Here is a 26,972-nt window from a genome sequence, read left to right on the forward strand (position 1 = left end):
GAAGGGTATACGCCACTGGTCATAGACTTATAAGTCTAAGAGGGGAGCCTCAGCTGGTTGCGGGGGGCTGCAGGTGGCATAGGTGAGCCTGGGCCCCTCCTGCTGGGAAAAGCAGAAGAGGGAGAGTCTGTGGCAGGGGAGTTGGGTGGGCTAGCTTGGTGGAGCTCAGCTGGGCCAGCAGGGACTGTGGCCCCCTTGGCTGAATAGCACAGGTGACCCGTAGGAGCAACAGGCCAAGGTGCATGAGCCCGCTGGCTGGCGGTAGTGTTTCAGCAGGGGCCAGGGACTCTGACTTCGGTCACACACTAGCAGCTATGGTGGTACCCGGGAGGGAGGGAAGGGGGCTGTGTGTTCCTGCCTGGCCTGTGAGGTGTGTTGTGGGATGACCATGTGTATGGGATGCTCAAGATTTTATCCTAGATCACCACTGGGTTGCCAACAGATAGAAGAGGTGAGACCCTATCTCCCCTGCTCTGCAGTGGATTTGACTCTCAGCACTCCCAGACTGGGAACTGGATACCCTGCCCTGGCAGCATGACTCAGACTGCACAACAGTTATGTTGTGCCCAGGATGACGTTCCTAGGCCTCTGGCCGCCTCAGAGTCCAGCCCCACACACAATGCCCTCCAAGTTCCCAGCCCCTACACCATAAACCATGAGTTCTCTGCCCTCTCTGATGACTCTAGAGAGCACCCACGTCTGCCAACTTGGGCATGGAACCTGTTCCAAGAGCCTACAGGCTCAGCCATGGAGGCTGGGGGACTTTGGGGCCATGGGGGCCAGCCCTGGTACCTGCATCCAGCTAGGATTCTCTGCACCTGCAGCCAGGAGTTGTCCACGGGCCCCCATGGGCATGCTGATTGTGTTTATGACTGCTGTGCCTGCTCTGCTGACTCCTCCATCAGCATGTTCTTGTCCCCACGCAAGTACAGGTTGGCCAGCAGCTCCAAGAAGATGAACTCCTTGGCCTGAGAGTGGGCAAAGAGGGAAAGAGGTTGGGACCTGATGCCTGTGCCACTCTGGCCACCCCACCAGCTCCTGCTGGGACTGTGTGCTGCAGTTGGAGCCCCAAGTATGGCTTTTCAGATGCGGCTTCTACACCGCTTAGACTCAAAGACCCAACTCCTCACCACCTTTTCTCACTCAGATGGGGACACTGAGGTCCAGAGGAAAAGCCACCTGCCCAAGATCACAGATCTGGGAGGGGACCCAGGACCTATCATGCCACCAGGACACCTGTCTACTCAGTTTTTAATTTTTGGAGATAGGATCTCTCTCTGTCACTAGGCTGGAGTACAGTGGGCAAGATCACTGCTCACTGCAGCCTCAACCTCATTGGTTCAAAGTGATCCTCCAAGGTTAGCCTGTTCAGCAGCTAGGACTACAGGCACGTGCCACCACCAGGCCCAGCTACTTTTAAAATTTTTTGCAGAGACCAGGTATCACTATGTTGCCCAGGCTGGTCTCAAACTCCTGGGCTCAAGCGATCCTTCTGCCTTGGCCTCCCAAAGTGCTGGGATTACAGGCATGAGCCACTGTGCCCAGTCCCACGTTATAGTTCTATGGGACAGCTCTGGTCTGGACCGTGCCCCTCTCTCTGGACCTGGTCCCACAGGGCTGGTTGTCATCTCTGCCAGGTCAACACAGCCACCTGCACCCCCAGTGCCACAGGAGCCCCCTGCCCCCATGAGGCAGTGCATGCACATTGTTGATCATGAGGTGCATGATGGTCTTGGGCACGAGACCAACCATGAGGTCCCACACGGTCTTGTTGACAACAGCCACATAGGATTCCACCAGGCTCTGGGTGGTCTCCATTTGCCGCTCCAGCTGTGGGACCATGGAGTGCATGAAGCTGTCAGAGCCATTCTCCTTGGCCTTGCTGGCCTGCCACGGAGAACACAAAGGCATCAGGGTGGCCAGGCCATGCAGCCAGGCTCCAGGCATCCCCAGGATCTCAGTCCCTCCAAGCGTACCTGGAACATTGAGGCACAGGGAGAAACAACTGGCCAGGACACACATCCAGCTCCCCACACAATCTAGAGGGTCTCAGGTCTCTGCCTCTCAGGACCCCAGACTCTCCCGATTCAGCCTCATCTTAGTTCTGATTCTAGTACCCAGAATTTGCCTCCATTTCCCAATCCAGAAATTGGAAAAGAATATCTCCAGATCCCTTGCTTGAAGACCTAGCCAGAGCTGGTGCCAGGCTACAGGCGCCTGGCAGGAGGCAAGAGAAGGGCATACTCACTTTCCCCTTGTCCTGGGAGGCCCACACACCAACATTGCCACCACCGCTGCCACCAGGGAGCACAGCCAAAGTAGATGCACACAGGAAAAGGGGAAGGGTTGAGTGAACCTGGGACACTGCACCCCAACTTTAATGTGTTGATGAATTCAATTTGCTAATATTTTGTGGAGGATTTTTGCATCAGTATTCATCAGTGATATTGGCCTGTAGTTCTCTGTTTTGGATGTATCTTTGGTTTTGGTATCAGGGTAATACTAGCCTTGTAGAATGAGTTTGGAATAGTTGGGTAAAGCCTCTAGTTTTGGAATAGTTTGGGTAAGGTTGGTATTAGTTCTTCTTTAAATGTTTGGTAGAATTCAGCAGTGAAGCACCAGGTCCCAGGCTTTTCTTTGCTGGGAGACTTTTTATTACCGCTTCGATCTCATTATTTCTTATTGGTCTGTTCAGGTTTTGGATTTCATCATGGTTCAATCTTGGCAGGCTGGATGTGTCTAGAAATGTATCCATTTTTAGTAGGTTTTCCTATTTATTTGGATACAATAGCTTATTGTATGCAAAGCTTTGCTTATAATAGCCACTAGTGAGCCTGTGAATTTTTGTGGTATCAGTTGTAATTTTCCTTTTTCATCTTTGATTTTATTCACTTGTGTCTCCTTTATGTCTTAGTCTTACTTAGGCTAAAACTGTTAACATTGTTTATCTCTTCCAAAAACCAACTTTTCATTTCATTGATGCTTTTGATTGTTTTCTTCATTTCAATTCCATTTATTTCTGCTCTGATCTTTATTATTTCTTTTCTTCTACTAATTTTGGGTTTGATTTGCTCTTGCTTTTCTATTTCTTTAAGATGCATTGTTAGGTTGTTTATTTGATGCTTTTCTACTTTTTTAAAGTAGGTGTTTATAGCCATAAAGTTTCCTCTTAGTACTGCTTTTGTCGTATCCCATAGTTCTGGCATATTGTGTTTCCATTATCATTTAAGAAGTGTTTCAATTTCCTTCTTAATTTCTTCATTGACTCACTGGTCATTCCAGAGCATATTATTTAATCTCCATGTGTTTGTATAGTTTCCAACATTTCTCTTGTTACTAACTTCTAGTTTTATTGCATTGTGATCAGAGAAGATGTTTGATATTATTTCATTTTTTTCTAATGTTTTAAGACGTGTCGTGTGACCTAAGATATGGTCTATCCCTGAGAATGATCCATGTGCTGAGGAAAAAAATGTGTATTCTGTAGCCCAAGGGAGAAGACACCCACCCCCACTCTGCTGCAACACACAGCACTCTGCTCAGGGATGGGGCAGTGGTGTGCTGTTGTTACACAAGGGGCGCTCTCCGTCGGGGAGGGAACAGAAGTCTGTTCTGTAGTGTTTGCCATTTTCTGTGGTGGAAATATTCCATGGCTGATTTCAAGCTGCCACCGTCTTCTCAGCCTGGGCTTCTTTGTACCGACCCTTGGGAAAGCTATCCAAGTATTTGAAATGATGTGGGTGTGGTGATCTAAACTGTATCTTTATTAGGGGACATTCCAAGCCAAGTTATGCTAAGCTTCTTGCAGACTCAGAGGAACTGCCCTGATGGTCTTGGATAAGATCTAGAAGAATTATCTGGGCTACTAGGCATTAGAGACTCTTATTCTCTACCTGTAATTTTTCTCCAAAAAAACAGTCTGTCTATCTCTCTCTCTGTCTGTCTCTCTCTCTCTTCCTACCTCCCTCCCTCCCTTTCTCTGTCGGGCCACTTGGAGCTGGGGGTGGACTGTTACAACATCCCTATGGCCACCGCACCACCACTGGGACTGCACTGGGTCAGACCTAAAGCTTGAGTAAGCTCAAGGCCCACTGTCAACACTACCTGGCTATCGCCTATGTTCACTCGAGGTCCTGGGGCTCTAGAGTCAGCAGGTGGCAAAGCCAGCCAGGCTTGTGTCTTTCCCTTCAGGGCAATGAGTTTCCTCAGGCCCTGGCAGGTCCAGAGATGCTGTCTGGGAGCCAGGGACTGCAGTCAAAAAGCTTAGAAATTTACCTGGTGCTTTATTCTAAGGTGGCTGAGCAGACACTGAAACCATGAGACAAAGTCCTTGCCACTCTGTCTTTCCCTTTCCACAGGCAGAGGAGCCTCACCCTGTGGCCACCACCACAGGCCCACAGGGAGTGCTGCCAGGCTACTGTCAATGTTCACTTAGGGCCCAAGGGCTCTTAAGTCACTTTTGGTGAATGCTTCCAGGCCTGGGACTCACACTTCAGGGCAGTAGGCTCCCCTCTGGCCTAGGAAAGGCCCAGAAATGCTGTTTAATAGCCAAGGCCCAAGATCAGTGACCAGAAGAGCCCATTTGATGCTCTACCCCATTGTGGCCAGGCAGGTACCTAAGCTGCAAAACAAAGTCCCTTTTACCTTTCCCTCTGCTTTTCTCAGGCAGAAGTCATCTCTCACCACAGCCGCCATAGCTGGGAATGTGCTGGGTCTCACCTGAAGCCAGCCAGGTCACAGGGGGAGTGATTGGCAGAGACTACTATTCAGCCATCTTGCTCTGCCCCTCCTCCCTCACTTCACTTTACCTCCTAAGAGCTCTGTTTGCAAATACAATCACATACAGGGTTAGGGCTCCAAGTATGAATTTTCAGGAGACACACTTCAGTCTATAGCATTTGGACTTGGGAAGAGGGAAAGAACACGCACAGGAAGGTCACAGTGTAAGCAACAGTATGGAGGTGGGAAAGTTCAGCTCATGGATAGGAAAAATTGATTCAAGTTGGCAGGGCCCACAGGGAGATGTGGTGGGGTAGTGAGAGGTGGCCACATCAAAAGAACCTTGAATGCCAGGCTGAGGTGGGAGGCATTTCCTGTTGTGTAGAAGGTGCCATGAGGTGGTGGGGAGGGTAACATGATGAAAGGATATTTGGGAGGATGGATCTGGCATCAGTGATGGGTAGGGGTAAGGAGTGAACAAAGCTGGAGGCCAGGAAACTGGACACATGGCCCAGAGTTCAGGCTTAGGCTGTTCAAAGGCAGTTTCCACACTGAGTTCTCATGTGGAGCCAAGCATGCAGGGGGTAGATGATTTAAAAAAGCAAAACCATTCTCTTCCCATTACCACAGTTTTCCAGCTGAGCTCATCACCAGAGTCCTACAAATCAGACAGTCAAACTACCCCAAACTCTGTCCCTAGAAGCTGTGACCCAGAGGGAGCCCTTGTCCAGCTATAGCCCAGAGACACTGCAGCCTGAGCAGGACTGCACTTGTTCCCTCCCAGGAGGCTCATCTCTGTCTGGCCTGGCTCTGGCTTCCAATGCCCTCAGCTTTGGCTTCAAAATCTGTTGGGTCAGATTCATGAGAGCTCTGGCCTTCTTTGGTTTAGGGATTTTTAAATAGTTTTTTTCAAGCAGGCAGTAGATCAACTCTGCTTGCTTACCTCTAAGAACTGGCTACAACTCACAGAAATCTGTTATACTCATAGTTACGGCTTGATTACATGGAAAGGAGACAGATTAAAATCAGCCAAGGGAAGAAAGGCATAGAGCTGAGTCCAGTAGGGCACCAGGCATGGAGGGTCCATTATCCCTTCCCCATGCAGTCAGAGTGCATTACCCTCCCGGCTTTGCTATGTGCCAATACACATGGAGTATTCCCAGCTAGTGAGGCTCCCTCAAGCCTTGGTGTTCAGGGTTTTTACTGGAACTTCATCACAGAGGCATGCTTGATTGTCCATGTGGCTGCTCTCAGTTTCCAGTCTCCAGTCCTTCCAGAGTGACCTAAAGCTCAGACTCTAAATCACATAGTCGCTTTTCCTGGCCTGGCTAGTCCCCACCCTAAATCTCATTATTAGACCATCCATAATGAGTCAAAATCCCCAGAAAAAGGTATTCCTATCAGACATTACATGTTGATGGTTACCTGCCAGGAGTCTAGAACAAAGGCCAGACCTCTTTTTGGTCAAGATTAATTTTTTTTAATATACAACATGCCATAATTCTGTTATTTTTTCTGTTTTGTCTTCAAAATAACCCTAATTGGTGGGTAAGGATGTTTATTATTATAAACAAGATCTCAAGAGGGAAGATGCTTGGGCAAGGTTGCACCGTCGATCCTGGACTCATGGTACAAGACTCTTTCCACTCTCTGAGAGCCCTGAATCCTGAGAAGAAGATGGAAACAAGGTGTGTATATGAGTATGTGTGCACATGTGTGTTTGTGTAAATGTATATCTAATGAATATGTGTATGTCTCTGTGTGTGTGTATACATGTGGATGTCTGTGTGCCTATATGCATGTTTGTGTGTGTGTGTGTGTGTGTGTGTGTGTACAGTGGTGCACAGCTGTAATGCCAGCTACTCAGGAGGCAGACGGGGGAAGATCACTTGAACCCAGGAGTTTGAGAGAGAGAGAATATTTCAATGATCTTTTTCTTGCACTTAGAAGACAATACCTGGGGCTGGGCATAAAGAGACAAAGCACAGCGTACACAGGCAGAGAAATGTCTAACAAAAACAAGTGACCTACAATTAATTAGTTCATCTATAAAGAAATAGAGCACTTAAGCAGCAGATTAAAACTGGAAGATAATTTCCTCTAGAACCCTGATAATCTTTGTGAGAAAACTGTTGGCCACATATGTTAATTGCCAAAACTCACAGGACCCTGTGCAACAGAATTGGAGAGTAAAACCATCTTTTTAAAACTCGCTATGCTACAAGCAGCATTCAACTCTTTCTCAGATAAAATTTCACAAACCTACCTCCAGCTTCCAGATGGTGAGGGCAAGTGTGATGAGATTTTATGATAAATTGTGCCTGTCTCTGAGCCCATCTCCTCCTGTTGAAGAGAAGGAAAATGAGGCAAGCACATTACAGCCCTGCTGACAAAAGTCACAAGATAAGCAAATAATTATTAGTTAAAACCAGAGAGTCCTAAAATTTATTCACAAATGCCACACATTCTATATCAGATCTTCCATTTTGATTTACTTGTATTCTTTGAAGCAAATTTATAAGATTCAAATTATTCAGAAAATGCTCCCAAGTAAATAGAAGAAAATGCTTTAACCACATGAAGTATAATGCTATACAATATGGTGTGGTGGTGAAGGGTGCAGGCTCTAAAACCAGAAAACACAGGTTCAAGTCCTGGCTCTACCATCTTGGGAAAGTTACATGGTCTCTCTGTGCCTCCATTTCCCCATCTAAAATATGAGGATGACAAAATAGTGTCTATTTCACAGAGTTGTTTTGATGAAAATAATATATGTAAAGCACTTTGAACAGCAGTCAGTGCTATGTAAGTGTTTGCTATAGTTATTTTAACATTTCAGATTATAAATATCTACCCTGTTATTCATATGACAAGCGTCCCTAAGCTGATAACATGATGAAGAGCTTTTGGGTTTCTTAATTTCCATCGGTTTTGTGAGGGAAAAAATACCACATGAAGAAGAGCAACTGAAGCAGGCGTGAGAAGGAAACTTGGCTTAAGATTGGGGGGCTTGGGTTTATTAGGCTTTTGTCTTCTAAAAATGTGCTAAGCTCCATTGATAAGAAGATGCTTAATATCAATCTAGCTAAAAAGGACCAACAGACCCCACAAGACACTGAGTTAGAGACAAAAATAGAAGGGTAATAAATGAAATATGGAAAACTACACAACCAGAAAAATAAACAACTACCAGTACCCAAAATGTGGCTAAATCTCACAGGATTATGTTGAATGAAAGAAGCCAGCCACAAATGTGCACATACTGAATGACTCCATGTATATGAAGTTCAAGAACAGGTGAAACTAATCCATGGTGACAGAGGTCAGGATCCTGGTTAACTTTGAGGGGACAGCAACTGTGAAGGGGCAAGAGGGAGCCCTCTGTGTTGATGGGAACATTCTGTATCTTGAGCTGAGTGGTGGTTACATGAAAGTGCACATATGTAAATACTATGGAGTTGGCCAGGTGCAGTGGCTCACATCTGTAATCCCAGCAGTTTGGGAGGCTGAAGCAGGCAGATTATTTGGGGTCAGGAGTTCAAGAATAGCCTGGCCAACATGGTGAAACCCTATCTCTACTACCATATAAAAATTAGCCAGGCGTGGTGGTAGGTGCCTATAATGCCAGCTACTTGGGAGGCTGAGGCAGGAGAATTGCTTGAATGCAGGAGACGGAGTTTTCACTGAGCCAAGATCGAGTCACTGCACTCCAATCTGGGCAATGGAGAGAGACTCCATCTCAAAAACAAAAAAAATATAGAGTTGTAACTTAAGGTATATGCACCTCACTGTATGTAAGATACTGTCTTAGTCCATTTGTGCTGCTATAACAAAATATATGAGACTGGATAATGGGTAAAGAATAAAAATTTATTTCTCACAGTTCTGGTGGCTGGGAAGTCCAAGATCAAGGTGCCAGCAGGTGTGTAGTCTAGCGAGGGCTGCTCTCTGCTTCCAGGATGGCACCTTGAACACTATGTCCTAACATGATGGAAAAGACAGGAAAACAAAAGAAGAAAACCAAGCTAGGTAGATCCCTCAAGCCCTTTCATAAGGTCACTAATCCCATTCATGAGGGGGCTCCTCCCTTACAGCTTAGTCATCTCCTAAAGACTCCACCTCTTAATGATACCACATTGGGGTTTAAGTTCCAATATGAATTTTAAAGGAGACACAATCATTCCAACCATAGCAAATATACTTTACTAAAAAGAAAAAAGGAAAATCTTGTCTCTAAACATAATATTTTAAGAGTTTACATATTTACAGCTCAATTTTCTGCTTGCTTACATACATATTTGTGACCATCAGTGTCATTATTAGCTGAGAAAAGTTTCAGTAAATTAACTTTTTTTCTCACATTATCTATTAATACCTTATTCAGATAAAACCAAATTTCTAACCTGGATTTTAGGTTGAGACAGAAACCCATAGTCGTTTGTTGCAATGTGAGAAGGACAGAGTAAGAGATATTAACTAGCAGGATCCAACTATAAAAATAAATTTAAGAGAACAATTCTCTACTAATGACTCCCCCAGACAAATCATTACTTGGATAGCAATGAATCAACTAAAAATGGAAGTGAGAACAGTGTGAGTCCTTTTCGCAATGGATGGATGTTCATGAGACATTAAGTGAAGAGGTTCAGAAACAAGGGGATAAATGGCATGCTAATATGGAGTTGAATGGAGTAATCTTGGAAATATAAAAATCGTGCTTAATGGGATTTGTCTACTTGCAATTCAACAAACCAACATACATAAATTCAAACAGATGATGGACACGAACACTCAGAACAAAATTACAGAAACAGGGCTGGGTGCGGTGGCTCACACCTGTAATCCCAGCACTTTGGGAGGCTGAGGCGGTTGGAGAGGTCAGGAGTTTCTGACAAGCCTGGCCAAAGTGGTGAAATCCCGTCTCTGCTAAAAATGCAAAAATTAGCCAGGTGTGGTGGTGGGCACCTGTAGTCCCAGCTACTTGGGAGGCTGAGGCAGGAGAATTGCTTGAACCCAGGAGGCAGAGGTTGCAGTGAGCTGAGATTGCACCACTGCCCTCTGTCTTTAAAAAAAAAAAAGAAAAAAGAAAAAAAAAATTAGCCAGGCGTGGTGATGGGCGCCTATTGTACCAGCTACTTGGGAGGCTGAGGAAGGAGGATCACTTGAACCCGGAAGGCGGAGGTTGCAGTGAGCTGAGATTGCACCACTGCACTGCAGCCTGGGCGACAGAGCGAGACTCCGTCTCAAAAAAAAAATTTACAGGAATAAATTTAGCAAAGAAGCACCAAAGTTAACATAAGGGCCACTGTTCCACCTCTGACATCTTTAATTCTTGAGTCATGGGGATGGTAAGCCAGGAACAGAGTCTTCTGACTGGAAGCTAAAACCAGCCTTTGAGATGTGTTCAGAGAAACTGTTCAGACTAAAGATGCGAAAGCAGATGTTGCATGGTTGAAAATATCCCAAAGGCAAGGGCATTTTCAAAGACAGTGGTGCTTCGAGAAAGAGAATGCTGTGTGTTTAAAAAGAAAAACAATTAAAAGAATGGAAACAAGGAAGAAAAATTGACCGGAGGGTATGGTGACCATATGTTCTGGTTTGTAAGGTACAGCTCAGGTTATGTCTGCTGTCCTGGTGCAATTATCACAGTGTCCCCTTTCACCTCTCTGAAGTGTCTGGATTTGGATGATAAAGCATATGATCACCCTACCAAAGAGAGGATATTAGCCAGAAGACCCATGTGTCCATTTTAAACAGTATGGACTCATCCACAGCCACACTCCTGTCGCTGCCCATCTGAGCGGTGTGCACCACCTCTGCCTCGCCCTATTCTGCCCTGCCCGGGTTTCCAGGAAGGCTGGAGCTGAACCCTCGGCTCCTGCGCTGCTCTGGTGTCACCTGCAGGTTATGTGGGGGAACTGCTTCTCCCCACCCTGAACCTGGACAGCCTTGGACTTGGCAAAAAGACCTTCAGGTGCTGTTCCCCACATCTCTTGTCTTTCCGCTAACACTTTAGGATAGTGAGGAAGCAAGAGAGCTTAAGCTTACTAAGCTCCTACTGCGTACTGGACACAGAGTGGGCACTTTTCTCTCCAGCCTCATAATTGATGGGAAATACGTGATTATACTACTAGGAGACAGGATCAGAGTGGGCTAGTGATGTGCTCACAGTCTCTCAGCTGAAACTAGAACCCAGGGGTCTTTGACTCTAAAGCTAGGGCTCTTTTTCGGTCTCCAGCTTGAGCAATAGTTGCAAAATGCAAAGAGCACCATGAAAATCTAATATTGATCCACATAAGACCGTATTGCAAACAGAAACATGAAGTGTCTTCGTGGGAGTGGCGGTGAGGTGGGAGATTATCTCAGTTCTATGTAACCTGGGAACTCTCCAAGGAAAATGAATGAAACATGACTGAGTGCAATTTTTCTGATAAAATCTGTCAGAACGTGGGGCCTTGTGGGTCCTGAGTGAAGGTAAGAACCCATAGTACTGGACATTTGCTAAGATGCTCTTTATAAAATCACTCAGGGCCTCAGTGCCTCCACCTTCTTCATGACCCCAGGCAGTTTCCCTATCTGTCTTCATCCTACTGCCTGGCACACTATCCATCAAACTGTTTTTAGAGTTATGTCTTGATAAAATAAAAATCATGGTGGGAGTCATTTACACCCTAGTGAGAATCATCTGAGATTCCCTTATCTTCTCAGACCTTTTAGCAGAAGTTGCTTATGAGAGAGGATGGGGAGGGGTAAAAGGGTTGGGGTGAGCACTCTTGGAGCTTGCACTGTTTCTTGCTGATGCCCTGGCACAGTGTGAATATGTCAATCTAAATGGAGAGCTCTATGCATGTTCCTCTCTATTCCCTTTGTCACCAATACCAATTCCCAAGGCAGAGCCCCGGGAGGGCTGGACTGAAAGACCTGGAGGTAATAGGAAACACTCGGCTTTGGGTTTCAGGTCAAGCTCTGCCAGTGACTTGCTGTGTAACATCAGACAAGTCAGTTCACCTCTCTGCACTTCAGTGACCTCATCGGTAAAAGGCTGGTTTGGACTAGATCATTAATTTTCTTAAGTTTTGCAGTTGTTTTTTGTTTTAACAGTATATTCATTTCTTCCCCTATCTTTATTAAAATATAATTGACAAATAAAAATTGTGTATATTGACAGTGTTCAATGTGATATATGCATACATTGTGAAATGATTAAAATGAGTTAATTAACATTTTAATCACCTCACATACTTTTTTTTGTGGTAAGAACATTTAAGATGTATTTATTTAGAATAGTGTTTACTAGAGGTGAGGAAGGGTAAGGGGGAGAAAGTAGCCAAAGGTTGGCTAACAGGTTAACAGATACAAGAGTACATGGCTGAGTGCAGTGGCTCACGCCTGTAATCCTAGCACTTTGGGAGGCTCACTTGAACCCAGGAGTTTGAGACCAGGCTGGACAACATAGGAGATCCAATCTCTACAAAAAAATCAGAAATTAGCCAGGCATGTTGATGCATGCCTGCGGTCCCAGCTACTCTGGAGGCTGAGGTAGGAGGATCACTTGGGTCCAAGAGGTCAAAGCTGCAGTGAGTTGTGATTGCACCACTCCACTCCAGCCTAGGGAGCAGAGTGAGACCCTGTCTGGGGAAGAAAAACAAAACAAAACAAAAACAAAAAGTACAGCTAGATGGGAGGAATAGTTCTAGTGTCTTTAGCACTATAGGGTAACTATAATTCATGACAATTTATTATATATTTTTAAATAGCCAGAAGAGTGGATTTTGAATGCCCCCAGAACAAAGAAATGATAAATGTTTGAGGTAGTGGAGATGCTAATGATGATTTGATCATTACACATTTTATGTATGTATAAAATATTATACTGTACCCCAAAAGTATATACAATTATGTGTTGATTAAAAATAACAAAACCAGGCCAGGCATGGTGGCTTATGCCTGTAATTCCATCACTTTGGGAGGCCAAGGCAGGAAATCGAGACCATCCTGGCTAACATGGTGAAACCCCATCTGTACTAAAAATACAAAAAATTAGCCAGGCGTGGTGGCACGTGCCTGTAGTCCCAGCTACTCGGGAGGCTGAGGCAGGAGAATCACTTGAGCCTGGGAGGCAGAGGTTACAGTGAGCTGAGATTGTGCCACTGCACACCAGCCTGGGCGACAGAGCAAGATTCTGTCTTGAATAATAATAATGATAGTAATAATAAAAGCAAAATCTACTCTTAGTAATTTTCAAGTATACATTATTAACTATAGTCATCATGCTGTACAAGAGATCTCCAGAACTTACAATGTTATATTTCATTCTGATCAAAGTACTAGATACACAGCGGTAACAACAAAATGGTACCTGGAGCAAGAAATCCTCAGTAAAACAAGAAAAGAAGAAGAAAAGAACAAAATGGTAATGAAAGGCTTATATCAAAAAGCATTTCCTCTGCCCTTTCCTTTCTTGCCTTTGAGTCCTAATTCCCATATGTCATCACTTTAAACTCATTTTGTGACTTCCCCTGGTATGTTATCATCATATTTCTAAAGAATGTTTATGTTGCTGTTTCTTTGTTTTCTCCAGTATCTGTCAGTTACTGGCATAGCTCAGTATAGGGCTTACCTTCCTATGAGGTCTTAATTTCCTTGCCTCCATTTCACCAATTTGACTGGATCACAATCACATGAAATCAAAAGCATTTACATTCTTGTAGCCATCGAAATATTGTCCCTAACCCAAGTCCCACACTGAAATTGTTTCATTTCTTTCCTTTCTTCCCCTGGAGTTAATAATTGCTTCAGATTATTACCCCTCACTGGCTTTTTCTTTTTTTTTTTAACAATTACCTACCTATTTTTTCAGATGCTCCAACCAATCTATCAAATGCCTAGTGATAATTACCCAAAAACTAAGACACACTGGATACTCTATCAGCCCCATTATTTTCCTGGAGGCTTCCCTCTCTCCCTTGCCTTCCAACCTTCTGCCCCAAACTGGACTCAGCTCTCAGTCTGTGGCATGGCTGGCATCCTGACATGGCTCTGCACCATCGTGTGAATTTCCTTGCTGCCTCTTCTGTGTGCATCTCCTGTTCCCTGATTTACTCTCTCACTGTGTTGCAGCACATCTTCCAGTGGCTTCCCGAGAAAGAGTGAATGGAAGCCAAGCTTTCTGACCCTCACACATTTGAGAATGTCATTGTTCTACCCCAACTCCTGATTACTAGTTTGGCTGGATGTAATGCTCTAATTTAAGTGTAACTTCTCCTCACATTGGGAAATATTGCTCTATTATTGTCTAGTTCCCAGTATTGTTGGGAAGAAGTCCGTGTCATGCGGAGTCTTGGCTCTTTACATATGACCTGTCTTCTCTCTCTGGAAGATATTAGGATTTTCTCTCTATCCTTAGTTTTCTGGAATTTCCCAATGCTGTGCCTTGCTGTAGGTCTTTCTTCATTCACTGTGCTAGTCACTTGGTAGACTCTTTTGAACTAGAAAATTATGTGCTTCTATTGTGGGAAGCCACCAGCAGGTTCATGTGAGCTGGGTAATCACATTCTTTTCTTCTAAGGACAGAGGTATCAAGGCCCTGGGAACCTTATAAGTGGATGTGGGGAAAGGGGGCCTGAGGTGAATCCAACAAAGCTGCAGCACCCACTGAGCTCATGTCCCAGGGCTAGGCTCTGCCTCAGGACAGGAGACATGAGTGAGACCCACTTCCTGCCCAGTCCCATGGTGGGGCTCAGGACACACATGGTCCAGGAGGCCCCCAGCCCCGGCTACATTTACACGCACCTACCTGTATGCAGCAATCAGTGAGCCACAGGACAACTTAGGGGAAGGCGCAGCTCCAGAGAGCAGGATAGGAGGGAGGTAAATAATCATGGGGTGGGGAGTGGCCTTATGGGGAAGGGGCAAAGGCAGGGCCATGTGTGTGTGGTGTACAGGGGAAATGGGAGAACATTTTGTCTGCCCCCTTTTCTGACCACTGCACCCCTTTTTTCATGGATAGTTTTTCTTCCCACCATGGACTGAGTGTCTCTGTCTCCTCCAAATTCATATATTGAAGCCCTAACCCTGTGTGTGGCTGTGTTTGGAGATGAGGCCTCTCAGGAAGTCATTAAGGTTAAATGAGGTCCTAAGGGTGGGGCCCTGATTCAGTAGGATCAGTGTCCTTATAAGACAAGACACCAGAGAGTGCACTCACTCTCTCTCTGCACAAATACAAAGAAGAGGTCACGTGAGCACACAATATGGCAGCCACCTATGGGCCAAGAGAAGAGGCCTCAGAATGAAACCTACCTTGCTGGCACTTTGGTCTTGGATTTCCCAGCCTCCAGAACTGTGAGAAATAAATGTTTGTGGTTTAAGTCACCCAGTCTGTGATATTTTGGCATGGCACCCTGAATCGACTAATACATCTCCCTGCCCTACTTCAACCACATGACACTAGAGGGCTTGGCAGTTTTGTGTCCCAGCTACCCAGCCAACCCAGACCAGACCAAGCAGAAACTTTCTTCTGGAATTTTCTGAATAGGAACTAATGAAGGGGAGCCCCATCCTTTCTTGGAGGCAAAGCCAGGAAGATGGAAGCCGCATGCTACCAACAGCCTGACTCCAACCTTGTGGGGAAAGTTGCTCTGAGAACACAAAACTGATCTGCAGATTGAGGTGGAGACAGAGACAAGGAAAGGAGCCTGCAAATCCTAACAGCACTGGTGATTCTGAGTCCAGGTATTCCTGAGGCCCAACTGTTCCCTGTCCTACCCATGGCTAACTTACTGACCAATGAGTTTCCCTTCTTGCCTAAGCCAGTGAACTTTCTGTCACTCACATCCAAAGAGCCCTAACTGCAATGGCAGGGCATGGCAGGGCTGGGCTGGCTGGGGCAGAGGATGGTGTGGGTGGAATCAGCAGTGACAGGCACACAGGAAGTACAGGTATCGAGTGGCCTCCATGAGGTCTTCCTCCAGCCCCGACTGTGAGCAAGGCTGGGCTCATACGCTCAGTAGGTCAGAATGAGGGATTTGGTCAGAGGTGCCATGCTCAGGGCCATCTTTCTATGAGCCAGACTCCTTGTCATCAAAAGCTTTGCCATCAGAGATAGTTTTAGTCACATCTTGGGTTCACTTGATCAATTGCTGTTCTACTTTCAGGATCTTTACACTAGGCTGCCCCGCATGGGTGTTAGGAAGCCATAGGCATCCTGGCTAAAAACCTACACCACAAAAAGGGCTTCCACCAGCCTGCCCAGGACTCCAGAGGGCAGGACCAATGGGTGGTGGGGTGGGCCATGCCTGGGCAGTCGTGACATGTACAACCACTCTTGATCTGTCTTCTGGAACTTTTCACTCCTCCAGTTTGGGTCCCGGTGGGGCACACATGGGAAAGACCATGAATGCCCATGTCTCTGACTAGTTTCCCCATCAGAAGTGGCCATTGGAGCAAGCGCCCTCCTCCACTGAAACTGGACAGACTAAGGACCACTTTCCTAATGGATGGGTCTTCTTGGTCCATCTCATGCTCCCAACAGAGCTCCCTCCCTGGGATGGGAAAGTGCCATGCCAGGAGAGCCCTCTTGACCTAGCCTCCAGCCAAAGCCAGTCCCCCTGCCAATCAGGCCCTAGAGTTACACTGGAGGGTGACAGGCCTCACCTGGAAATTTCTTGCTGAAAATTGTCAGTTTCCCACACAAGTACAGCCTGGCAGTTTAATTCAAATTAAAACCAGAAAGAGACTGCTGCTTCAGTCTCAACTGCTTGAAAATTAGGTTGTGTAGAGCATAGAGCTTTTGTTTGCTGGAAATTGTGCAGCCAAACATTGTGCAGATTGACCCAGTAGCTATAGCAAGTACACACATAGGGTGCCAAGCAAGGACAAGTGTGCACATGTCCACGTGCACACACACACACAGCAGAAAATCTAGAAATAAACTATTTTAATGTCAGCTGTCATGGAAGTTTTGTGTCATTTCCCCAAAAAATACAAATTTTATTTTATGATTTAGTCTTGTTTTTATTTAGAATTACTTAAGGAAAAGGAGACGTGAGTGCAGTGGCTCACACCTGTAATCTCAGCACTTTGGGAGGCTGAGGCAGGAGGATCACTTGAGCCCGGGAGTTCAAGACCAGCCTGAGCAACATGGTGAAACCCAATCTCTATAAAAAATATGAAAATTAGCCAGATGTTGTAGCATGTATCTGTGGACCCAGCTACCCAGGAGACTGAGGTGGGAGGATCCCTTGGGCCCAGGAGGCAGAGGTTGCAGTGAGCCAAGATCACATCACCACAATCTAGCCTGGATGACAGAGTGAGATCCCATCTCAAAAAGAAAGAAAGAGAGAAAAAGACAGAGAAAGAGAAGAGAAAAGAAAAAGAAGAGGAAATAGAAGAGAAAAGAAAAGAAAAAGAAGAGAAGAGAAAAGAAATAAGAGAAAAGAAACAAGAGAAGAGAAAAGAGGAGAGAAAAGAGGGGAGGGGAGGGGAGAGGAGAGGAGGGGAGAGGAGCAATAGGATCCTGATATCTGGTATGGGGAAACTTAAATGGATACATCTGAGAACTCTGAACCTCCAGTTTCCACTAAATGTTCTGGTCTAAAAGAAGTAGCCCCCTTTCCCTGCTAAGAGAAGGGCAGCTGCCCCTTGTCTGGAGACTGGGCAAAGAGCCTCCAACAAGGCCTTACAGCAGGATGAGGTGTGTCATCACTGCTGCCCAACATTGACACCAGGCTATGGTCATTCCTCATCATGGCCCAAGGTCACAAGCACAATCTGCTCTGGGAGAATGATTTTTTTTGCCAAAAATGCAGGAGCTGCCGAGTGTGTACTGCCAGAATCTGGGAGAGGAGGTGAAGGAGTAGACATAAGGGTGTTGGACCGGGGGAGACTAAAGGCTATATACACGAGAATACAGTGACCTGGGAGCACTCTCAGGATTTAGTGGCTTGGCAAGGACACCTGGGGCTCTAACATACTGCTGGAGTGGCTCCTTGAAATGTGGATGGAACAGTTGCTGCAGTGACTTAGGTGGAGATTATAGAACTGCATTCGCAAAGCATCAAAGAAGCCAGAAAGTACAGGGAGGTAGGAACGTTGGAATGGTTTGTTATATGCCAGCAGATTTGGAATCCACCACTTGACTATGTGCCCTTGGAGGGCTCACAGGAACTCCCCTCTCTAGGCTAACAAGGAAGGCACTAGTGAGAGGGGCACCTGAATCTTTGAGAGACCCAGTGGCACTATCCTTGGTAGGCCAGGATCGACAAGAGGAGATGTTGCCATGAGACCAGGCTTCGTGGTGTCAGTGGGAATGGTGGAAGGTGAGAATGGCAGATGCCAGGTGGTGGCACTTCACCATCATCAACAAGGTGGATGTAATTAACTTAATTGGTAGGAAGGCTAGAGTGATAGCCAGGATGCCTTGACCTCCAGGGATCTGTTGTATTGGCTAAAAACTGATGGCATTCCAGGGGAGAGTTATATAGGCAGTTGACTAGGGTGGTTTTTTTTGTTTTGTTTTGTTTTTTGAGACAGGATCTTAATCTGTAGCCCAGTCTGGAGTGCAGTGGCACAATCATAGCTTTCTGCAGCCTCAACCTCCTGGGCTCAAGCTATCCTCCCACCTCAGCCTCCCAGGTAGCTGGGATTACAGGCATGCACCACCATGCCTGGCTTTTTTTTTTTTTCTAATTTTTAGTGAAGATGAGGTCTTGCTATGTTGCCTAGACTGGTCTCAAACTCCTGAGCTCAAGCAGTCCTCCTGCTGTGACCTCCCAAATTGTTGGGATTACACATGTGAGCCCTAGGACATTTCCTGATTTGTGTATTCAGGAAAAAACAAGATCTGGCATGCAGAAGGCTGCAACAAAAAATTGCAATTTCCTACCCAGTTTTCAGACTGAGACAATTGAGACCTATAGCTCATGGATTGTAGGGGAGGCTGGGTATTCTTGGAAAAAGATCCTGCAACATTACCACATGATATTCATTAATTATTACCTCAATCCTTCTCCAAAGGGATCTGGGGTCATTGACGAAAGTAACTGTAGCTGATGAAAAGGGAATACCCAGACTGTTTGAGGGCCATTCATATAGGATTAGAGCTGACCGTGCCACCATAAGATCCACAATGCCACCATGTCCCCTCCCCAGTAAGACTGAGGACATGTGAAGTCTAGGTAATAAATGGATCCCTGGATGAAGAGGCTGCAGCCCCATCTGGTTGTCATTTCTCTGTCCCTAAATATGCAATTGATATGAGTAAGCTTAGAAGCTAACAGAGCTCTCACTTTACTCCCTGACCTGTGGGTATGAGCCGCAATAGTAGGAAGAGCCTGGGGAAAGTCTCTGAAACTCCCTCTTCCCACTTCCAGGAGCAATGCAGTATTCCAGGTGGAATCACAGAGATTTATCACCTCCCTCAACTGTGACCGCCGCCTTATAATGATAGTATTCTTACATTTCCCCACCTGTCCCTTGTGCCATTCTCGTCATCATTTTACTTCCACATGTTATAAACATGACAATATGTTACTACTTTTGCCTCGGTCAATTATTTCTAGACATCAAAAAAGAAGACAATAGGATCTTTTCTATTTATCCATGTATTTATTATGTCAGTGGTCTTCATTCCTTTGTGTAGACTCAAATTTCTATCCAGTGTCATTTTTCTTCTGACCAAAGAACTGCTTTTAACACTTCTCAGAATGCAGGCCTGCTGGTGATTATCTTGGCTTTTGTTTGTGTGAAAAAGTCTTTATTTTGTCTTCATTAAATTTTTTGAAATTTTTTTATTCTGTTTTTTTGTTTGATTGTTTGTTTTTGAGATGAGGCCTCACTATGTTGCCCAGGCTGGTCTCAAACTCCTGGCCTCAGGAAATCCCCTGCCTTGGCCTCTCAAAGTGCTGGGATGATTACAGGCATGAGCCAACACACCTGGCCTCATTGACTTTTTAAAACTCATTTTAATCCCATGTCTGCAGAGTTAACTTTTCATCTCTAGTAATTCTTTTTGTTTTATTTTGACACAAGGTCTCACTATGTGCCCAGGCTGGAGTGCAGTGGCACAATCACACCTCACTGCAACCTCAACCTCCTGGATTCAGGTGATCCTCCTGCCTCAGCCTCCTGAGTAGCTGGGACTACAGGTGCATGCCACCATCCCTGGCTAATTTTAAAGTTATTTATAGAGATAGGTCTCCCTATGTTGCCCAGGCTGGTCTTGAACTCCTGGGCTCAAGCAATCCTTGCATCTCAGCCTCCCAAAGTGCTGGGATTACAGGTGTGAGCCACTGCGCCCAGCCTGTGGTTTTTTTTTTTCCCAAGATATCTTCCATTTCTGTCTTCTCATAATGTTCATATTTTTCTAGCCTTCTTGAACATATGGAGCATATTTATAATATGTTTTTTAATGTCCTTATCTGCTAATTACATCATCTCTGTCATTTCCGGGCCTATTTCCATTGATTTATTTCTCTCCTGGTTATAGGCCCTATTATGCCTGGTTTTTTTTTGTTTGTTTTTTTGAGACAGCATCTTACTCTGTCACCCAGGCTGGAGTACGGTGGTGTGATCTCACCTCACTGCAATCTCCATCTCCCAGGTTCAAGCAATTCTCATGTCTCAGCCTGCCAAGTAGCTGGGACTACAGTTGCGTACCACCATGCCTGGCTAATTTTTGTATTTTTAGTAGAGACAGGATCTAGCCATATTGGCCAGGCTGGCCTTGAACTCCTGGCCTCATGCAATCTGCCCACCTCAGCCTCCCAAAGTGCTGGGATTACAGGCATGAGCCACTGTGCCTGGCCATTGCCTGGCAATGTTTTATTGACTGGTAGACATTGTGTTTTTGTGTTGTGACTGCTGGATTTTGTTTTCCTTTAAATAGTTTGGGACTCTGTTTCAGCACTAGTTAAGTTACTTGAAATAAGTTGGATCTATCAAGGTTTGCTTTCAATCTTTGTTAGGACAGTTTCAGAGAAGCCTTTACTCCAGTGCTCATTTAGCCCCACTATTAAGGCAATACTTTTCTAAAGCTTCCCTTCCATTTCCTAAGTATTATGAAGTGTTTTCATTCTGACTAGTGAGAATATGAATTCTCTCTAGCCTGTTGTGAGCTCTGGGGATTCTTCTGTCTGCTTTCTGGCAGTTCTTTCCCTGGGTACTTTCTTCTCACATATGTCCACATCAGCCCTTTGCCAAAGGCTTGAGGGCATCTTCCATAGCTCTCCAAAGTTCACGTGCTCTCTTCTCCCACCTCCTCCCTGGTACTCTACCTCACAAATTCTACCAGCCTTGAAGATCTTCCCAAGCTCTGATCTCTGTCTCCTCAATCCACCAAGACCACTGAACTTTGGATTTCCCTCCTTGCGTTGGAGCCTGTAATTGCTTCCGGCAGTAAACTGAGGACACTGTAGGGTTCACCTTCTTTTAGGGATCATTGTTCTGCTTGACCTGTTCTCTGATGTCCGAAAGCTATTGTTTTATATTTTGTTCCATTTTTCTAGTTGTTCAAGGTGGGAGGCAAATCCGGTCCCTGTTAGCAATCATGGCCACATGTAGAGGTTGCAGGATGTTGTTTGTATCTGTTTTTTTTTTTTTTTTGAGACAGGCTCTCACTCTATCACCCCAAGTGGTGCCATCTTGCCTCACTGCCACCTTCACTTTGTGGCCTCAAGCGATCCTCCCACCTCAGCCTCACAAAGTGCTGGGATTACAGGTGTGAGCCACTGTACACGGCCTAAAATTGTATCTTTCTTATTATCAGTGAAGTTAAACATTTTTTCCTGTGTGTCAGCGGCATTTGGGTTTCTTTTTCTTTGAACTTTCATATATTTTTTCCATTTTTCTTAATTGTTGGTCTTTGTCTTCTCTACTTTTAGAATAGAATGAATATGATATTAATCATACCTTGAATTGTAGCCATGATGGAGTACCTGTATTGATGGCAGTCTTCCAGCATAAACAACTACAAAGCTGGACAAAGTACATGAAGAAATTGTCTTCAGCCGTTGGGCAATAGGCAGTTCCATGTACAATCTGAGAGAAGGGAATCACATGAAGTGACTGCTACGTTTTTCTGGTGGGGAAAGTTTCTAAACCTTCAATGACAGCATGAGGAAGCAGAGTCCAAGCCGAGAGGATCAGTCTTGTTTGGTGAAGGAAACAGAGACTGCCACTCAGGGCTGCTAAAATGTGTGTGGCAGAGTATCAGAAAGGACGGAGTTGCAGAGAAGGAGCGCCAGAAATCTTATAGAGTTTGCTGCAGGTCCTTGGCCAAATCCCAAACAATGAGTGTGCGGATTGAGGCCAATGGGGAGCTGAAAGCTAAACAGCAATTTCAGTGGTCACAGACTGCTGGAGATACATCTGAATTCTGGCTCAGCCAGCATCTCCACTCTTGGAATCTCAGATCTTGATGAATATCCCAGACATTCACAGAGGGCCTAGAAGGCCATGCCTTGGGATTAAGGAAGATTCCCTGGGAATAAGGGCAAAACTGAAAAACAGCTCACCCTAACAAAACCTAAAATGTAGTCTTGACACACATGATCAAGTTAACCCATCAGTAATTTAATTCCCTGCAAAACAAAACTCAACACTAGAGTAGGATAACGTAATCCACATCTCTACAATGAAGGTTCACAACGTCCAACAGCTCAAGAAATACTAGATGTGTGAAAAAGCGAGAAAATATATCCTAAAATTAAGAGAGAACCAGTCAATACGAACAGACCCACCGTGCATGGTGGCTCACGCCTGTAATCCCAGCACTTTGAGAGGCCAAGGCAAGTAGATCACTTGAGCTCAAGACTTCGAGACCAGCCTGGGCAACATGGCATAACCCTATCTCTACTAAAAAGTCAAAAACGAGTCAAGTGTGGTGGTGTGCAGGGGCCCATAAGCCCCAGGCTGTGGACTGTACCCGTTGGTGACCTGGTAGGAACCAGGCTGCACAGCAGGTGAGTGGTGAGCAACAAGCATTACTGCCTGAGCTCCACCCCAACCCCCATCAGATCAGCAGGCATTAGATTCTCATAGGAGCGTGAACCCTAATGTGAACTGCACATGTGAGGGATCTAGGTTTCACACTCTTTATGAGACTCTAATGCCTGATGATCTGAAGTGGAACAGTTTCATGCCATAACCACCACCCCGATCCCGTCTGTGGAAAAATTGTCTTCCATGAAACCAGTCAGGACTGCTGGTGGCACGTGCCTGTGGTCCCAGCTACTTGGAAGGCTGGGGTGGAAGGATGGCTTGAGCCTGGGAGGTGGAGGTTGCAGTGAGTTGAGATGATGCCACTGCACTCCAGCCTGGACAACAGAGTGAGAACTTATCTCAACGAAACAACGACAAAAAAAGGGCCAGGCACGGTGGCTCACACTTGTACTCCCAGCACTTTGGGAGGCTGAGGCAGGCAGATCACCAGGAATTCAAAACCAGCCAGGTGAGGTGGAGGTTGGAGTGAGCCGAGATGGTGCCATTGCACTCCAGCCTGGGCTACAAGAGCAAAACTCTATCTAAAAAAAAAAAAAAAAAAAAAAAGAGAGCAGACCCATAAATGGCTCACACATTGGAATTAGCAGGCAAGAGCTTTAAAGTAACTAAATACATACATTAAAGAATTTAGAGAAATATCAACACCTGTGAAGATGGTGAAAAAAGAATTTAGAGAAATAAGTTTTAGTATAAGTATGTCCTAAATATGCATGGTACATACTAAAAAATAGTTTATTTTTTATCAGAAATCTAAATTTAACTGGGCGTCCTATATTTTATCTGGCATCTCTACCCCAAAGCCAAGCAGGAGAGGATCCACAGTCTTATCTTCCAGCAGGTGACCTAGCCTAGGACAGGGTCTGGCCAGGGGCAATTGTGAATTGGATGGATTAGAGATGCCAGTCATTCAATGTGTCAAAGGTTTGCCAGGCCTGCATACAATCAACATTATTATTATTATTATTTTAATGTTAAGATTTTATTTACAAAGATTTTTGTTGTACAGAAAGCAAAAATGCTGTTAAAATCTCGGTGTAACTGGTAGCCACAGATGTTTGACTCACCAATCATAGCTATCTATGCTACAGCAAGAGTCTCACACAAAAACCTAACAACGCTTACAATTTTGTTGGGGTCAAGTCCCTAAGCTCAATGGTAGATTGGTAGATTACCAAGAGGGACTACATGGAGGAAGATGGAATGTCACAGGAACTATTCTTTGGCTCTTTGGGTGGGTGGGTGTCCTAGGGTTTGTATCACAGCTACCTTTTTTTTTTTTTTAAACAGCTATCAAATCCATGAGGAGTCCAACCAATACTGAACAGTTCTGTTTCTGCAGGTCATCTGGGGTCTTAATCATCTTCTCCTTCATCATCTGTTTCTCTCTTCCTCTTTTTACCTTTCCCACTTTCTTCCTTCTCTTCATCCTCATCCTCATCTTCATCTTCTTCATCAAGTCCAAATTCTTCTTCCTCCTCATTGACTTCATCTTTGTCATCTCCTTCTACATTTTCATCTTCATCATCTTCTTCATCAAACTCCTCTTCTTCACCATCCTCCTCCTCCTCGTCTTCCTCATCTTCTTCTTCACCCTCCTACTCTTCATCCACACCATCCACCTCAGCATCTGAGTCAGGTGCTTCCTGGTCCTCTTGGTCATAGCCATCCATGTAGGCAAGCTGGGGCAGGAGCTTGAAGACACTCTCTCGGTAGTCATTCAGTTTAGTAACCTCACAGTTAAAAGAGGTCCAGGCTTTTCAGACATTCTAACTTTTTCAAAGGTTCCAAGGTGCTGATATCTTTCAGTTTATTTCCACTTAAGTTTAGATGTTTGAGATTTGGAAGTTTTTCAGCTAACATGTCCAGACCTCCAAAGATTCTATTTTCACTGAGTTCAAGCTTTTTCAATTTAGGCAGCTTGGGAAGATTTGAAACTGAGATCAAGCCTACATTTATTAAACTGAGGAACTCTGAGTTCACAAATTCTGCTGTTAAGCCTCAATTTTTCCATCATTTGATTTGTGATTTGCAATTGTCCAAGACAAGTTCTCGAACAGCTGACGGGGTCCAGTTCCTCAGCTCCAGGTGGATCCTCCTCTTCAGGTCCATGTTCCCCTCTTCCCCCGTCTTCAAACTTAACTTTCGGTGGTGGGGACAGATGGGAGAGAGGTCTCCTGGCCTACGCAGCGAGGGCTGTCGGAAGGGATTGCTCATGGCAGAGGCCGGCGGCACAGTCCTGGGTGGCGGGTGGCATGGGAGCAGGCGAGTGGAGCCCCCGGAGCCAAGTTACTCACAGGAGTGGAGAGGACACTATTTTTATTTAATTTTTTTTTTTTTTTTTTTTTTTTTTGAGAGGAGTCTTGCTCTGTCGCCCAGGCTGGAGTGCAGTGGCGCAATCTCGGCTCACTGCAAGGTCGGCCTCCCGGGTTCACGCCATTCTCCTGCCTGAGCCTCCAGAGTAGCTGGGACTACAGGCGCCTGCCACCATGCCCGGCTAATTTTTGTACTTTTAGTAGAGACGGGGTTTCACCGTGTTAGCCAGGATGGTCTCGATCTCCTGACCTCGTGATCCGCCCACCTCGGCCTCCCAAAGTGCTGGGATTACAGGCGTGAGCCACCGCGCCCGGCCTTTTATTTAATATTTTTGTCTAAAGCAACTTTAAAAATTTTAACCTTTTATTTGGAAACATAGATTCAGAGGAAATTTCAAAGATGGTACAGAGAGGTTTCATGTACTCTTCACTCAGTTTCCTCCAAAGGTTCTATTTTGTATAAATGTAGGACAATATCTAACATTGTCATGTGTCTAGGTCTATACCATTTTATCACATATGTAGACTCCTTTAACCACCGCTACAATCAAGATACAGAACTGTTCCACTGAAGGGGTGGCCTGCCCCTTCACACCTGTGGGTATATCTCATCAGATGGGACGAGAGACTGAGAAAAGAAATAAGACACAGAGACAAAGTATAGAGAAAGAACAGTGGGCCCAGGAGACCCGTGCTCAGCATACCGAGGACCTGCACCGGCACTGGTCTCTGAGTTCCCTCAGTATTTATTGATTACTATTTTCACTATCTCAGCAAGAGGAATGCAGTAGGAGAGCACGGTGACAGTGGGGAGAAGGTCAGCAAGAAAACATGTGAGCAAAGGAATCTGTGTCACAAATAAGTTCAAGGGAAGATGCTATGCCTGGATGTGCACGTTGGCCAGATTTATGCTTCTCTCCACCCAAACATCTCAGTGGGTAAAGAATAACAAAGCAGCATTGCTACCAACATGTCTCACCTCCCATCACAGGGCGGTTTTTCTCCTATCTCAGAATTGAACAAATGTACAATCGGGTTTTATACCAAAACATTCCATTCCCAGGGGCAGGCAGGAGACAGAGGCCCTCCTCTTTTACTAATCCTCCTCAGCGCCGATCCTTCACGGGTGTCAGGCTGGGGGACAGTCAGCTCTTTCCCATCCCACGAGGCCATATTTCAGACTATCACATGGGGAGAAACCTTGGACAATACCCGGCTTTCCAGGGCAGAGGTCCCTGAGGCTTTCTGCAGTGCATTGTGCCCCTGGTTTATCAAGACTAGAGAATGGCGATGACTTTTACTAAGCATACTGCTTATAAACATTTTGTTAACAAGCCACATCCTGCACAGCCCTAGATCCCTTAAACCTTGATTCCATGCAACACATGTTTTTGTGAGCTCAAGATTGGGGCAAAGTTACAGATTAACAGTATCTCAGGGCAAAGCAATTGTTCAGGGTACAGGTCAAAATGGAGTTTCTTACTTATATCTTCCTTTTCTACATAGACACAACAGTCTGATCTCTCTTTTCCCTACATTCCACCACCACGAAAATCCTCCTCCTGCTATTCCTCTGCACTCATTCCTGGCTCTTCCCCTTCACTATTCCTACTCCTGGCAACCACTAATCTGCTTTCTGTCTTTATAATCTCGTCACTTCAAGAATATTATAAAATGCAAAAATTAGCTAGGCATGGTGGCACCAGCTTGTAGTTCCAGCTACATGGGAGGCTGAGACAGGAGAATCGCTTGAACCTGGGAAGTAGAGGCTACAGTGATCCTACCACTGCAGTCCAGCCTGAAAAACAGGGTGAGACTCTCTCAATGAATGAATGAATGAAGGCCTGGCATGGCGGCTTACACCTGTAATCCCAGTGCTTTGGGAGGCTGAGGCAGGTGGAAACATTTAGGCCTGGAGTTTGAGACCAGTCTGGCTAACATGGC

The 26,972-nt window shown here is 45.4% G+C and overlaps 2 protein-coding genes and 1 pseudogene across 10 annotated transcripts in view; 1 reads left to right on the forward strand and 2 right to left on the reverse strand.

Moving 5' to 3' along the window:
• Positions 1-13,151, forward strand: part of LOC100444017 (golgin subfamily A member 6C) — a 31,090-nt gene extending 17,939 nt beyond the window's left edge. For 4 of the 7 annotated variants that reach the window (XR_008514229.2, XR_008514223.2, XR_008514228.2 and 1 more), the window contains 2 exons: positions 6,273-6,407; positions 13,045-13,099. The gene's annotated coding sequence lies outside the window, so the exon portion shown is untranslated. Of the gene's footprint in view, positions 1-6,272; positions 6,408-11,677; positions 11,863-13,044 lie in introns of those variants that run through there. The other 3 variants (XR_008514227.2, XR_008514226.2, XR_008514224.2) reach the window with 2 other exon arrangements.
• The window catches only part of LOC129050516 (putative GED domain-containing protein DNM1P34), a 36,889-nt gene that overhangs the window by 2,404 nt on the left and 7,513 nt on the right, over positions 1-26,972 (reverse strand). The window contains exons 2-4 of one of the 3 annotated variants that reach the window (XR_010137194.1): positions 8,601-8,700; positions 6,986-7,062; positions 832-968 (exon numbers count right to left, since the gene is read on the reverse strand). Coding sequence is in view for 1 of the 3 variants with exons in the window: in XM_063716235.1 (XP_063572305.1) it covers positions 867-968; positions 1,705-2,022 (420 nt within the window). In the remaining 2 variants the exon portion in view is untranslated. Of the gene's footprint in view, positions 1-792; positions 969-1,704; positions 2,743-5,639; positions 6,386-6,985; positions 7,063-8,600; positions 8,701-26,972 lie in introns of those variants that run through there. The other 2 variants (XR_008514230.2, XM_063716235.1) reach the window with 2 other exon arrangements.
• LOC100435709 (acidic leucine-rich nuclear phosphoprotein 32 family member B-like) lies at positions 23,877-24,944 on the reverse strand (annotated as a pseudogene).

This window comes from Pongo abelii, chromosome 16 (genome assembly GCF_028885655.2).
Source record: "Pongo abelii isolate AG06213 chromosome 16, NHGRI_mPonAbe1-v2.0_pri, whole genome shotgun sequence".
Classification (NCBI taxonomy): Eukaryota; Metazoa; Chordata; class Mammalia; order Primates; family Hominidae; genus Pongo; species Pongo abelii.